The sequence below is a fragment of the Aptenodytes forsteri genome, unplaced genomic scaffold (assembly GCF_000699145.1).
Source record: "Aptenodytes forsteri isolate BGI_AS27 unplaced genomic scaffold, ASM69914v1 Scaffold200, whole genome shotgun sequence".
Lineage (NCBI taxonomy): Eukaryota > Metazoa > Chordata > Aves > Sphenisciformes > Spheniscidae > Aptenodytes > Aptenodytes forsteri.
This window is the reverse complement of record NW_008796187.1, coordinates 2,668,707-2,684,373: the sequence shown is the minus strand read 5'-3', so window position 1 is coordinate 2,684,373 and position 15,667 is coordinate 2,668,707. Positions and strand designations below refer to the sequence as shown.

Genomic DNA, 15,667 nt, shown 5'->3' with positions numbered 1-15,667 from the left:
GTTGCAGTTTGCTGCTTGCACGCCAGTTTAGCTAAAAAAACCCCCAAACCCTCCAAAAAACTAAGCAACTGCTATCATCTTGTGTTTCACCTGCTGAATTTCAGAAAGTGGCGTCTCCATGGTGTTTGCAGCAAGGAAAGCCTTTCCCTCAGGTACTACGTTCTTTCAGACTGTCCCCACTTTTGGCAAACTCCTGCTGGACTTTGTGTTTTTAAGTTTTTGAGTAATATTTGGAGAAAACAGTAAAAACAAGTGAACTGCTTGTTTACCGTGAGTCTGTCTTGCAGAGTTCTGCCTTTCTGGAGAACAGCAATTTCTGAAACGTTCATTTTGTGCGTGACAGGTTTGGCCAGTCCGGGTCAGCCTCCTGTTACGGGCCTGGGCGCTGCCAGCGGTCATCAGTCAGCGCTGGGTTAATTGCCCCCAGGGCTGAGCTTGCCCTCACCCGGGCTGCGAGGCACCGCCATCCCACCGCAGCCCTCGGGCGGGTTGCTGGGATGCTCTGCGAGAGGATCCATTTCTTCCTGCCTTCTCACCCCGCCGAGGCTGGCCCTTGGGAGGGAGAGGAGGTATTTTGCTGTGGGCGCAGCGCGAAGGGCTGGCTTTGGGAGCACGGATCCTGGCGGAGGCGGTTAGGTGGAGCGGGTTTTCCTGCAATTGTAGGGGAGATTTTCCTGTTGTGTTTCGGCCACGACTGTCTCGCAGTTGCAGACGCAGTCAGTGCTGCCACAGGATTACTGGGACGGTGGTGGCTGCTACTGCCTCTCCCGGGTGGGCTGCCGGTGCTTTCTGAGAGGGTCAGCGCGGTCCCTGTCTCCGCAGCAATGTTTCGGCCAGAAGCTGTAGGGCGGGATCCAGCGGTGGGTATGCGGCTGGGTGGCTTCTCGGGAGCTGGAGCTGATGTGTATGTGTAGACTTGCCATTGCAAGTAGTTTAGGAAGTATTTTATAATGCATTTAGCAGTCGTAGGGGAAGAGTTGAGGTTTGCTCTGTTGCTGTGATGAATTATCTTTTCGGTACTGAAAACTCAGGAAAAAAGGGAACTTTTTTAGCAAAGAGTCTTTTTCATCTTGTGTTTTCAAATCAGGGCTTATTGTTGTCTTGTTAGTTGTTGTAAAACTAGTAAGAGAGATAAAGGGGGCGTTAGCATCTTCATACTGTTAACAACATCTGGAACATTATAATTCTGTTTTAAAAACAACAGATGAAGGCCGAGATACATGTTTACATGAGAAGAATGAAAAAATATGGTCATTCCCCAAAGCCTGCTCCACTCCTTGTGCAAAGCCTTTCAAATCACATTTATTTATGTGTAACTGATGAAGTTACATAACCTAAAGCGATGACGTGTTCAAGTATGATGGCCGAGAGATGATGTTTTTTCAAAGGATGTACTTTTTGGCACTGGTATTCTCAGAGTGATGGTCTGGTCACTACAGTTACTTTGTATACAAGTTCTGTATCCACAAAAGCCCCCAAAACACGCCGTACATTTAGGAGGATGAGAAACATGTATAGTCCACAGGTACAGAATTTCTAATGTGATTTTCCCAGCACAGTATTTCAAGCCAAGCAATTGTCTGAGAACAAGATAAACTGACATTCAGTCAAATTTTAAAGTAGATATTTAACAAGCCTCTGGACAAAAAAGCTTGAGGCTGGAGGTTGTACAGATGCATGCCAGTAATTCTTTCACAGTGCTACTCTCTTTATTACGGTAATGGTGATCTGCTTGCTAGCTGACAGGAAATGTACAATTTATTCTAGTTTTTTGAGATAAACTGTGAGACTTCATATGTTGTTGATGAGGAACGTCTCAAAGGGATGTAATTAAGCTATTGTTTTCTCTTTCCATGCTATCTTAAAAGCTACTAAGCTATTTTGTGAGTGACATTGAGAACCTTTTACTTGAGAGGCCTATCTGGGGCATTGATACAGTTATGCAGAAGCAATTGCTCATTTTAGTTGTTTTTTCCTACTCCCTTTTGGGATGTTCTGAAGACTATCTGCAGGACAATTAATTTGAGGATGTCAAGTAAACTAGTAAGTAGCCCAACCAAACTAGTAAGTAGTCTAACCACCTATAGCCAATGGATCCTTTTCATGCGTGTGGGTGTGCATGCATACGTGTGCGTGTGTTTCGCAGAACACAGCCATAGCTGGGTAGTGAAAAAGCATTCTCCGTTCATTTCATGAGGCTACTCAGCAAGGCCTTTCCCAGGATGAGGATCTCCTTGGGCACAGGAGAAGAGCTGTACAAACCAAACACCACCCACATCTCAGGGCTGGAGGGAACTGTGACTCTAAGCAATGAAGACACTCTGTAGTGACAGCTCAAAACGACAACCCTTTCACTTGACAGTGAGCTTAAATCAAATAGTGGAGCTTCTGGCTGTTGTACAGTTCTCTGGTTGATGTCAAGTGAAGCACAGGCAAATTGGATAATTTTTTCTTATCACTTCACTAGCTGGATTAGAAACTGGTGTTACCTGGTTTCCTAATTTACTTCAGCTCCCAGAGCATCTCTCTGGTCATCAGTAGGGTTTAAAAAGACTAGTACTATTTACCACTTCAGTTTCTAAGCTGCAAATTACATTGCTGATACAATGCAGCCCTTTGCTGCTCTTAATTTCTTAGCGTGAAGCAATGAAGTTTTGCCATAGTGTGGTTACTAAAAACCTGTGAGGCAAGATTATGGCTGTGGTTAAAGATTGGTTTTGTCTCAGGTCTTTAAAAAGTCTTTAAAGGATAACATACTTAAAGGTTGTAAATGCATAGAAGAAAATATTTGAGATCACCAGGGTTTATTGTGGTATGTTTCTGTTAAGTAACACTTTCTCAAGAAATAAAATACATGTGGGTGTGCCTCTGGCAAGCAATAAAGCATTACTGGTTCTTTGCAAAAAGCACCAGCTGACATGACTTAGTCCTCAAGAGAGGTTAAGTGGAAACTTGCCACCTTCTTAGGATTTAGCTTTATTAGCAAGGAGTAAAGACTTAGACTTTGCATCTCATTGTGAGTGAGGGGTGTGGTGCCTCACTGAACAGGCTGGGTTGGGATGCTAAACCCTTGAGTGTCTTAGGGGCAGAACAGCCGGCTCTTGTTAACCATGACATACAACTCTCTACTTTCTCTTCTCAGTTGATTTTGCCGTTTTCGTTTTGTGTCTTGCTGTGTCGGGGTCAGAATTTTTACTCATGCACTATTTTACTCATGCACTAACCATTTTGGGTTATTTGGCTTAATACTGCCATTTGGTAATGCCAGGCAACCTGAGGAGAGGACTAGTGAAGTAGTTACTACACTCCTTGGTATTGTAAGTGGGAGAAACTTAACTCTTTGAAGCCTGTTAGGGAGCTGCAGTGGGATGGCAGAAACAATGGGGATGAACAGTTGGAAGGACAAGAGTCTTGCACCTGGTTCATGATCTGCAGTATAGGAAGGCAAGCTACTATTTTGTCAAAAAACTGTGAATAAAATACAGAAGTTGAAGTTAGGTTTGTCATGCCAAGCAGGCTGGTCTTAAGACTTAGTGCAGACCCCATTGCGTCTGGTTCTCAGGAACTGTCCGCACACCCTTCACGTGCAGCAGGGACCAGAACCATCCAAATCCAGAAAAATCCCTGCTCAGTAGTGTCAGCTGGAAACAGGTTGTTTTGGGATCATTCTCCTGCAACACAATTCAGTTTTCTGTGTATCTTCTTGGATCTTTAAATACAGAGAATGATAGAAATTACTTATGTTGGAAGAGAATTATTGGAAGCAAATTTGACTAAACAAGTGATTGTTGAGCTCATAAGAATGACAAAGACTAGATTTAGAATCTCCATTTTCTTTTTTTAGAGCTCAAGAACATGGGAAATAGTTATTTGTTAGTTGATGTAGTCTTAATTTCTTAGCGTTCTTAAGTTCCTTTCATACCTGGAATGAAATAAGCACATCTAGAAAGCACAGATCACTTAGTCCTAAAGATATTCTAAAATAGTTTAAATGAGATGCCTTTAGAGATGCCTGTTTCTTTCTATTGACTACCAAGAGAGTAGTCAATAGACCTTACAGAGACCAGTTCAGATGAATGCCACCCTCTGTGTTTAGGAACCACTGTGCAGCAAGAGAGAGGAACTGGTTTCTCATATTTGTTCTGCTAGTGATTTGCTACGGGGTATTTGCAGGTTTCTGTTCTGGTCTACAGGGCCAAAGAATGCTGCTAAAATCATTCTGCTAATGGAGAACAGGAACCTAGTACCCCAAGGTGGGGTGGTGGAAGCATGCTCATGGTGGCCCCAGTGACACCACTAGGATGGAAAACGTCCCTACTCCTCTTGGAGCAGGCCTCAGGGTCTGGCGAGGGCCTGCGTGAGGGTTCTGCTCCCCAAATGGAGGAGCAGCCCTGCCAGTTCCCGTTTTGTTATTCCTGGGCCCAGGAAGCCCAAGCTGGGTGTTTCCTGCACCAGCGAGAGAGGTTTCTGTCAGAGGTCTAAAATAGATTACCTTCAGAGCACAGAGATAATTTGTTCCTTATCCTACACCCTCCCACGGTTCACAGCTAATTTCCCCTTCTAATTACCTGATTACAGTCTTGATTTTTAAATATACCATTGATCTGAGGGAGTTCAGTGTTCTGAGAGTACAGCAGGCATAAATTAGGAGGAGCTCCTCAATGTTGGACAGTGGGGTGGTTTTTTTTTTTTTTTGCAATCACCAGAATCTCTTTGTAGTCTTTGCAAATGCACAGAATGAAACACTGAGAATGTGTGTTTGTTCTTTTAAAAAAAATCAAAAACCTTTTATAGGCTTTTTTAACAATCACATATGAGGAGCAGAGAGCAGGACAGCGAGAGGCTAACATTGTGTGTCTTGCAATGCAATAGGGATAGCTTTATAAACACAAGAAGCTTTAGTTAGTCAAAAGTGCATCTTGCAGGTAGTTTAAATTCAGAGTCCTATGTGGCTGGCGAGGCCACACTTTCACACCTGTTGTAGTTCCTGGGACATTTCTTAACTGCTATTTTAAAGGCTCTCTTTGATAAGAAAGCAGACCGCGGGGTTCTTCCTTGAGAACTTATAATGTCATTATCTAGGTGGAGGCAATGATTATGAATTTAAGTGGTATTTATGATCCCCTTTACTTAGCTGCAGGGAAAGAATTCATAGGACAACCTTCCGGAAAGAGAATGCAATCATTTCTTTAGGCCACACTAAGATCTTCCCTGAAAACTTGCAGTAGCTTAAGGGCCCCGGTGTTTCCAAGCTGCACTAAATTACGTATCAGTGTGTGTGAACATATATGACTAGAAGGAATGTGCTGAACTATTTCTGTTGCTGTATCGCCTTCGCTAAAGATCAGGGAGTACCATGCCACCTAAGGCATTACACAAGTGAAATTCCCAGCTGGGGAAATGTGAGAGATTTCCAGCTCTACTGTGCAAACAAAGCCCTATGAAAACTGGTGAGTTTTGGTATTTACTATTTGGGTAAAATTATTTTACCTTCCTTCTGTTGCAGAGTAGCATCCATCATCTAGGAAGCTCTTAGCTTGAAATGAGAGAGAAAAAAAATTGTGTGGTATATAGCAATTTGTCCCCTTCGGCAAGTTTTTGGGGCTGCTCCAGTCATCGTTTCCCATGCTGCCAGTATCCAGACCACGATGTGAACCTGCTTCCTCAATATTTGTTGTTGTATAGTTATGATATACCCTAGAATAAATACCAATTTCTCAAATGAAGAGTGTGAATTTAGTTGAATAGGTTTTTGGAACAGACCTTCAGCCATAAATTTATTAGGAGGTCGCTGCTGATACCAGTAGACCTGTGCTGATTCACATGTGCTAAAGATTAAACAATCCTTTCCTTTTGTTCCCCTGAAGCATTTAGAGGAAATATTAAATCTTGTATCTAAAGAATGTGAAGCTACGAGAGTTGCAAGAATATAAAAAATAAAGGTCAAAAAGCATTCCAAATGTATACTAGTATAGATTTATGCACACATGTGTAATACTGTATCTAATACTATAGATAATATTAAATCAGCTATTTATTGATTGGTTTGGGATTTACAGGACATGATTTTTTTTTTTTTCCTTGCCTGTTAGCATTTCAGGCTCAGTTATTGTTTTAGCTCCCATGAGAAGGAATATGTGATATTGTGCCAAAGACCTTAATTCTTTGAGATGTTCTTGTCTCACTGAATAACATACAGGATTTGGCTTTTTGAAAATATATTCTCCTACTAGCATACGTTTCAACCAGAGAGGGATGTTGTCTAGGTTTTATATCACTACAAACAGCATAGTAGATGTGCTTTTGCTGTATTAATATCCTTTAAATGTTGCAAACAACTATTTCAACAATATGGAAACACTGCATGTAACTTACTTCTAGACAAGGCAGCTAATCATTCTTCTGTCAGTGAAAATGTACGAATAGGATGAACTAGTCATTTTCTTTTATGCTGAGTATTTGTTTTTGCATATCAGGAGCTGTTGAACAGCACTGTCTTTAAATATTTATTAATTTGCACTGCTTTGATAAAAACCAGTGGGAAAACAAGTATGTGTTTGCTTCAGGGTGTGTGCAGCTTGCTTTCTTTAGCATTATAGAAGTTTTCATTAAACATTTCTAAAGAAAAAATTCCAAGTTTTGATTATTAGTTCCTTTTACACTACTTACACAAATTACATTAATTACACGAATATCTCACTAGCTGTCCTGCTGGCAATTACTAGCATCACGAGTACTCATATACTTCAATGTCTGTGCTGCAGAAGGTAAAAGCTGTAATGGACTTGGGACAAACTGGGCTATGAAGCAGTCCAGTGGTTTAATCACATTTGAAATGTTTATTGAATGTGATGTGAAACAATCACATTCACTGTTGGAAGGAAAAGTTGTTCCCAAGACAATTTTGTGTATATCCTAGAACAGGATAGAAAATAGCAAAAAGAATAGCATTTTCTCTTTTTTTTTTTTTTCCAGAGCTAACAGAAGAAATTGCAAGTGTTTTTTTTTATTGCCCATAGCAGATTTTATGGCAAGAACGTAAATTTAAAATTTTCCTTTTATAATGCACTTAACAGAAGAATACTGCCACTTTGAAAACTACAGCTGTGTATTAAGTCTTATAAGGAGCGGCTGAGGGAACTGGGGTTGTTTAGCCTGGAGAAAAGGAGGCTGAGGGGAGACCTTACCACTCTCTACAATTACCTGAAAGGAGGTTCTAGTGAGGTGGATGTTGGTCTCTTCTCCCAAGTAACAAGAGATAGGACAAGAGGAAATGGCCTGAAGTTGCGCCAGGGGCAGTTTAGATTGGATATTAGGAAAAATGTCTTCACCGAAAAGCTTGTCAAGCATTGGAACAGGCTGCCCAGGGAAGTGGTTGAGTCACCATCCCTGGAGGTATCTAAAAGACATGTAGATGTGGTGCTTGGGGACATGGTTTAGTGGTGGACTTGGCAGTGCTAGGGTAACAGTTGGACTTGATGATCTTAAAGGTCTTTTCCGACCTAAACAATTCTATGATTCTATGATAGTAGCCTGCTTAAGCACTTGCCGTAGTTTATTCGAGAATAGTGTGTGTGTGTGTTGACTGTAATTCTTCTTGTACTATAAACCTAGGACACATATATGTATGCATACACACATGCATGCATACATGCATAACACATTTTATTACCTTTCATACTTACGTGTTCATATTTCATACAAAATTTCATTTCATATTCACATAATGGCAGTTTAATAAATTTGATTTTCCAACTGAAAAAGTTGGCAAGTGTTTTCTACAAAAATACTTAATCTTCAAGTGTTTGATCTTTAATTTAGCCTGTGGTCTTGTGTCCATTTGTGAACACTCCTATATATGGAGGACCAGGGCTGAGATAGCCTTACTGTAGTAGGCATTCAGTAGTAGCCTTAACACAACAAATTGTTAGAAAATAATATTAGGAAAAATGCTATTCAAACCTGCTTGGGTGTATTTTGGCCACAATTCACCAAAACACGACAAACTGCGATTTTGCCAGAGAGATAACACATCACGGAATTTTGGAACGTGGCACAAGTCCAGCTGTTTTGCCCAGAGCGATTTGTTACTAAGATGCGTAAAATTTGCAGAATGGCCTACAGCTCTGTTTCCTCCTTCAATGTCATTGAGTTCACTACAATTTAAAAGTTCACTGAAACAGCTTTAATTCATGCTATGAGCTCCACCTTTACTAGAGTGGAAAGCGAAGCTTTGTAGGACATCCTCTTCCACCACTTTTTCACTCCTGGTAGACTCCCTTCTCACCTCCCCTGAAGGTTGCAGGAGCAGCTGGAGTAGAAAAGGAGCAGGAGGCAACACGTGGCACGCTAAAACATTGCCTGCTAACTTTATTCTTATAGCTAATGATTTATTCTGTGAGGGGAGAATTCTGTAGTGTTTTACTGACAAAAAGTGACCTCAGTATACTGGAATTTTTGATATATTCGTTTTTAAGTGTAGTTTCATATTTTAGGCATTTTACCTCAGACATTACATTAACACTTCAGAAATACCATGTTGTGGCTTGAATGTATTGAGTTAGGGTGAAGAATGTTCTTTGGCAATATCATGCTATAAATACTTTGTTAATAAAATAAATGTAAATAATTACCAATATTATTGATCATCTAGTTAACACCAAGTTAGGCTGAAATGTCCTATCCAGATCCAACTTTAAAGAATGCTGTTAGCCTTCTTGAAGTATTTTATTACTGTAGCATCACCAGGTCCTATGGTATTACTGCTAGATGTTTGTCTTTTTCCCAAGGAGGTTAGCAGGGTAATTGTTTTGGACATTAATTGCCATTTTCTGATTGTTGTTTGGGTGCAGAAAGAGTGCTAGCCTGTGTACAGGAGCCATATAGGGGTATTTACTATGAGAACAGCTCCATGTAGCAATGTGTGGTTTGCAATATCTTTCTAACAGCACGTGATTTCTTCAGAATATAGAAATATGTTGCTTCCTGTGAGGAAGTGCTTACAGTTCTGCTTCATGGAAGTCTCCCCCACCAACACTTTCTGGTGGTTTTATCCTGCTGCTTCTATATACTGCTTTATGTACTTAAAGTGTAGGGATCATCCATAACACTGGCACTCCCAGCAATGGAAAATCAGGAGTCAGCCTTCAGTCATCCCCGGGCTGATTTCAGGGCCACCAAATCACCAGATTTTCCTATAAATAGTAATGTTTCAGAGAGTGATGAACTGCCTATTTTATGTCCTCCTCAGGAAATGTGTTTTTGGGCTTTGATTACTAGGGTCTCATTGAGATCAGCGGTAACAGTTTTCTGGACTTTGGTAGTATCTCTGATCCATAATTTTTGAAGTACAAACAGATGGAAGGTGTAATGCAGCATTTTTGCAGCATAGCATTGTATCCAGTTATGAAACAGCTTGACAGATTTTTTAATCTATTCAGCTCTACTGGTACTTAACATACTGAAATTTATCTAGTTCAGCTTTAGTTTTAATTTGTCTCGTGCCTCTTTACTTCTGAAATGTTTTGGGCGCGCTTCTGTGCAACTGAAGGCATTAATGCCACCTGCAAAATATGTCATACTTAAAACGAGGTACAAAGATGCTAATTCCACTAGGGTTAGTAGAAGTCTTGCCATGAACTACGTTGAGATTGGGATTTCATTTACTGCATTGCTTACCACATAATGCATAACTAATCGTTATGTGCTGGGGAGATGTCACAAATCCAAAGTTACTTAAGTATATTTTTGATTTTCAAATAACACTTGTCTTTTGACAATCACTTCTACTTTGGTATCTGTTCTTAAAACTACCTCTTGTGAGTAGAAAGATAATACTTCTCATTTCAGTGACATTTTGGTAATAGTCTAATTTTCTGCCAGTAATTCCATATTTTTGCATATATGAAATTATTTACTCAAAATTCTTTCTTTCCTTTCTGTGTCTGGAGGCTGTCTATGTGGCCTTCAGTTTATGGGCCATGCTGAGTATGGAATACAGCCATGTGCATATATAAACCATGCGTATTGAGTTTCTGCCTAATCTTCCGGTTTACTGTAGCTATGGATTCTCTACCACTCTCAAGAAAAAAAATACTGAATATAAACCTTAAGGCAAGGGCCTGGGAGTTTGAAAGATTTTGTAGCTGGATCAGCAGCATGCTCTGTACTTCAGGCACCTTCCTAAAAGTGAAAGCAGAATTGCAGTCAATTAAAGAGTAATCATTGGATGGCCCAGAAAATGCAGCCCCTCTTCAGTGCCTCTTAAAGGATTCATTATGCAGTCCCAGATGCAGTGTGTTTTGACTTACTGGCAACTGCAAAAGAAAACAGGGAAATGTCATTTTTTGGTTTCTATCAGTGTGCTAGCTTTGATTACCTTGGAAGATAGGCTCTTATTGCAAGACGTTTACAGTCTCAGATCAGATTTTGGCACCCTTGTTCATACTGAATAGCATTAGTCAGGGCTGAGCTGCTGCTCATTCAGGTCAGACAGATCAGAATTAGTCATCAATTGAGATGGTGGTATTTACGTAGAGCCATGATGGTGATTCAAACATCTTTCCATGAGGCAGTGATGCAAATGTTGTTCTGCTGCTTTTATCTGTTTATCTGTACCTCTCTTTTATATGAGTACCATAAAAAAGCCTTTGGTTAAAAAAAGTGTTTTAAGAAGGAAACTGAATGAATGAAACTGTTTGGCACACGAAGGAGCAGGAGGGATTTTGTACAGAAAGGATAGCATGGAAGAAAGCCCCATATTCCAGACACGGTCCTAAGAAACAAACCCAAAAGGTTGGTAGGTTTTCACCGGACTGCCAATAGATGAGCAATGATTAGTTTGCCTTTTTAAAACATTGTCTCCTGCCAACCCCAAATCCCCTTCTCCCATTTCCAGCGCAACATTCGGCCTGCAGGATAAGTGGATGATGAGGTACACAGTTGCGGTGTGGAAGGGATTCAAACAATGTGAATGAGATTCTGATCTTCTGGGACTTCTGTGATACAGAGAGTGAAGAGGAGGAAAGACAAACTGGTGTTCGTTTGCAGAAAAGGCTTTCATCTCTTCTGTGCTGTGTGGCTATGGCTGAGAAGAGAGGAGGGGAGTTGTCTTCCTGCTTATATCAAATTGCCAGGCCTTTAATTTTGACCAGATGCACCATGCAATTATGGCAGCTGATGGATAGTTATAAATGAATTAGTCTTTGGCAAACTGAACTTTATTTCAAGTAAGATTAGCGTCACAGAAGATACAGGAAAGCAAATTTTGTGATGGGGTTAGTGCATTTTTTAAACGCTCAGATTTCTTGGCAGAATAAAAGGATGCATTAGTGCAAAGAGGCAAAGTATCCTAATTTCTAAGCATACCTCTGGAATAGATGCCTTGCTGTTCTTTCCACAGAGCAAGGAGGACTAAATACCAATGGGCAGTCTGAACCTTGCCTCTGCTGAACTCTCCTTTTTGCTGTGGTTCATATTGGGGTTATAGGTAGCATTCCTGTCACTGCCACCGCCCTCCTCACACTAATTGTCACGAAGCACAGAAGATTCAAGCACGCTTGGTTCCCAAGGCTGCTAATGAGCCCTGAGCTGTCCTCACCCTTAATGAACCAAGGTTTGTTTGTGGGGGATTCTTGCCCGTCCTTCCTTTTCCCTGGTGAGGGGAGAAGGCAAGAGTTCACACAACGAAACAATGACTTTACAGTGTAAAGACGATGCAGCTGTGCCATCTGAAGCCGTCCTCAGTTATGAGCAACAAAGCTTAAATAGATTGTACTGTGAAGAGGTACAGCTCTGTGAGTGTGAAGCATAGCTTTTGCTTCTGCTTCACTGACCTGTCTGCTTGCAGCAGCGACGGGCCCTTGATGGGAGCTTAGGCAGGGAGAGCTGCGTAGGGCGACTCTTTCAAAACCACTCTCTGTAACGCCGAGTGCAGGAAAGGAGGCAAAATGAAGTTTCAGTTGATCTCTGATGGGGGTGTACTGCTGCGTTCTGCAGAAAATCCCATGCCCTCCATTTAAAAGTCATTGATTCCTAATCCACTTGAGGTGATTAACAAGGCCACTAAAGCAAGCCGTAGTTCATAAGTTTTAGCAGTAGAGAGTACTCACACAAAAGCGGATGCGCATGCACACACACACACACACACAAACTCTTCCTAGGCAAATCACACATTTCACTATCTCACTACATTTTTACTATCTTACTCTCTAGAGGCTCTTCTTGTACCAGAGGTTAGGATCATCAGAAATTTGGGCTAAACGACTATTTATCATTTACTTCATCCACCTTCCTTTAGGCATTTCAGTTATGACACTGTGTGATCCTCTAGCTACATTTATCTTACTACAAACATGTATGTGATATATTTTGGGGCATATGTGTACAGGTACATATGCACAAAAGTACAGGTACATATAAATACAGTTGCATATGTTCTTGAACTACATAGGAGGAGTATATTAGTAGATGATACATATATCATACATGTATATTATATGTAAAATATCACATGCTTTCCTAGAAACGTTATTCCCTGTATATTTTCAGATATATATTTAAGCAAGTAAATACAGACATGTACCCTAAATGCTGTGCTACTGCTATAATAGCAAATTAAAATTTCAATCTGATAACTCTTAATTGTAATGGCAATTTTTAGGTTATCAGTTCTAATATCTGGACAGATCCTTGCACAATGCTATACAAAGGTGAAGTTTTTTTAAAAAGTTTTACTACTAGGTGAGTGAAGCCAAAAGCAGCATCTGCAGAAGAAATGTAATTTTGCTGTAATAGGCTGTTTGAAGGTCATCATTTTGGGTTTTAATAATGCACAGAAACATCTGCTGTTTTCCTCAATTGCATGAGAGAGAAAAGGAAAGAGAAAGACAGGAAGAAGGAGCTTTTGTTTTGCATTCTTAAGTGGACGGGGAGGGGGGGGAAGCAGTCCAGTTTTAAATACCTTGATGTGTGCATGTGCAGGTTCAAAACTTCAGATAGCTCTCCCGCCTGGCATGGTAGGTTGATAGCCCCGGGAGCAGTGGCGAAAGCTGACAACCCCCCACGGCTGACCCCTCATGTTGTCTCTCGCCTAATCGAATTTTACATGTGTTTCCAGATAGCTGATCAGCTTCCCTGGATTTTGCTGACGCCACAAGAAAGCTTTGCCTGAAGATGGAAACACTGGAGTCGGAACTGACCTGCCCTATCTGTCTGGAGCTGTTTGAAGACCCGCTGCTGCTGCCTTGCGCTCACAGCCTCTGCTTCAACTGCGCGCACCGCATCCTGGTCTCCCACTGCGCCACCAACGAGCCGGTGGAGTCTATCACCGCCTTCCAGTGTCCGACCTGCCGCTATGTCATCACCCTCAGCCAGCGCGGTCTAGACGGGCTCAAGCGCAACGTCACCCTGCAGAACATCATCGACAGGTTTCAGAAAGCCTCAGTCAGCGGGCCCAATTCCCCTAGCGAGACCCGCCGGGAGCGGGCGTTCGATAGCAACAGCATGTCGTCTTGTGAGAAGGTCCTCTGCCAGTTCTGCGACCAGGACCCTGCCCAGGAGGCAGTGAAAACCTGCGTTACCTGCGAGGTGTCCTACTGTGAGGAGTGCCTGAAAGCCACTCACCCCAACAAGAAGCCGTTCACCGGCCACCGTCTCATCGAGCCCATCCCGGACTCTCACATCAGGGGATTAATGTGCTTGGAGCATGAGGATGAGAAAGTTAACATGTACTGCGTGACTGATGACCAGTTAATATGTGCCTTGTGTAAACTGGTCGGGCGACACCGTGACCATCAGGTGGCAGCTTTAAGTGAGCGCTATGACAAGCTAAAGGTTAGTGCTACCTATCGTCCTTTCTAGCCAAGCAGCGTGTGGTTGGGAAGGAAAGTGCCCTTTGGTTGCATGCTAAATTCCTCATTTGGGCAGGGGTTGGGAAATGTAGGTGCGCGGTCTCTAATCGGACGAGATACATATACAGATCTGTATGTGCGTTTGCTCATCACCATTTAAAAGGTGTCAGATTTTGCTTAAGGAAAGATTCCTCAGTTGTGCTTTGATTTCTCTATATAGCTATCATAAGGAATATGCAGCATATACTACTGTTTAGGTGATTTTTCTTATCTACCTACAGCTTTATTCGTGGCAGCTGGCAAGGTTTAGTGCTGACTGCACATACACAGTGGCTGATTGAAATGTCAGACATTCTTTGCATACGCTCTGCTGTTGATTATTTTTCATTTCGTTGCTTTCATTGTGAAAAGCCCTTCCCATCACTGCTAACAGGAGATGCATTTATCCGTGCTGGCTTCAGGGATGCCAGCTGCCCGTCCAGCCAGGGAAACCGAATGCCGGCTCCGCTCCCCCACTCGGGCTCACAGGCGGTGCAGTCCTGGAAACAAAACCAAAATTGTTTCTGAGCTTCTTGTGGCATTCCCATGGCTCGGCGAGCTCCCGGCACATCTCCTGCCAGGTAGCCGGGTGGCTCTGGCAGCCCCCTGGCCCCACGCAAGATGCCCTGGGTGGGGTGGCAGTGGGCAGCCAGGTCTCGGGGTGCTTTGGCGGCTCTCCAGGCTGCCAGCGGAGGCAAAACTCCTGCTGAACAGTGAGGCCAAGGCGAGTGGCCTCCCACCCACCTGGGTGTACGTTCCTCTCATGCCGACTTTGGTGCTGCTGGAGAGCAAAGGCAGGAATTACGCATCCCATGATTTCCTCCACCCACTCCCTCCAGACGGTCTGCGTGTGCCTGCGCGCGGCTGGGGAGGGGGATTTTTTAAAGATGGATTGCAATTGAGAAACCACAAGTGTGGGGGGCAAAGCTTATCTGCCAGCCTTCTCACACAGAATTTTGGAGGTGGGAAAAAAACCCTGAATTAATAGGTTTAACTAACTGGAAGGGTTTTCTTAAATACCTTCAGACAAAAATGTGTGGCTGCACACGTCTGTGATAACTTTAGGTGATTGCAGGTGAAATCTGCATACACATGCTGTGTGGGTTTTGTGCCTCTATGCATGTGCAAACATGCAGATCATATTCTATGATTGTATTAACGCAATGAAAGATGCTTCTTCACCTGGACCTGATAGCTTCCTTTCATCTCTTAAAGACTTTTTATTTACTAAGGAGGGGTTGTTATTTTTGCTTTCTTTTTTTTCCTGAACTGGTTTGTTATTTTAATAGGTAAGAGTTTAGCCATTGATAAAATGGGGCATGGACTATAAATGTCAATAGAAGATGCATGGACTTACAGTGCTTTTCAATAATTCAATGGTTTTATGTCCTTAACAGGTGCTACTATTTAGTAAGCTAACAGGGTATTGTTTATCAACTTTATATGAGTAGGAATACACTACTTCACATGAAATACCATCAACATTAAATACTGGATAAGTATATTTTTGAGGTTGTAAAAAAGTAAACATTTCTTAGTGTTGATGTACGTAGATATGGCAAGTCTTGAAAGAAGACTTTAAAAGGCATGTCTCTTCTCTTGAGATCTTTGACTGAATATTGCAGATATTAGGAAAAAAAATGAGGGTATTTTTGCATGATCTATGGCTTTTCTGTGCAAAGATGCCTAAGCAAACTCTGAAAGGGTATCAGACACGTAAATAATATTCACGTTAGATGTTACCCAGTTTAGCTAACTTGGCAGAAGCCTAATAGAGT

At 42.0% G+C, this 15,667-nt stretch overlaps 1 protein-coding gene across 1 annotated transcript in view; it reads left to right on the top strand.

Annotated features, from left to right (window-relative positions):
• Positions 1-743: 743 nt before the first annotated feature.
• MID1 (midline 1) overlaps positions 744-15,667 on the top strand; it is a 112,281-nt gene continuing 97,357 nt past the window's right edge. The window contains exons 1-2 of the mRNA XM_009287839.2: positions 744-860; positions 13,118-13,833. Of these exons, the coding sequence (XP_009286114.1) occupies positions 13,174-13,833 (660 nt within the window). The 5' untranslated portion in view covers positions 744-860; positions 13,118-13,173. The remainder of the gene's footprint in view (positions 861-13,117; positions 13,834-15,667) is intronic.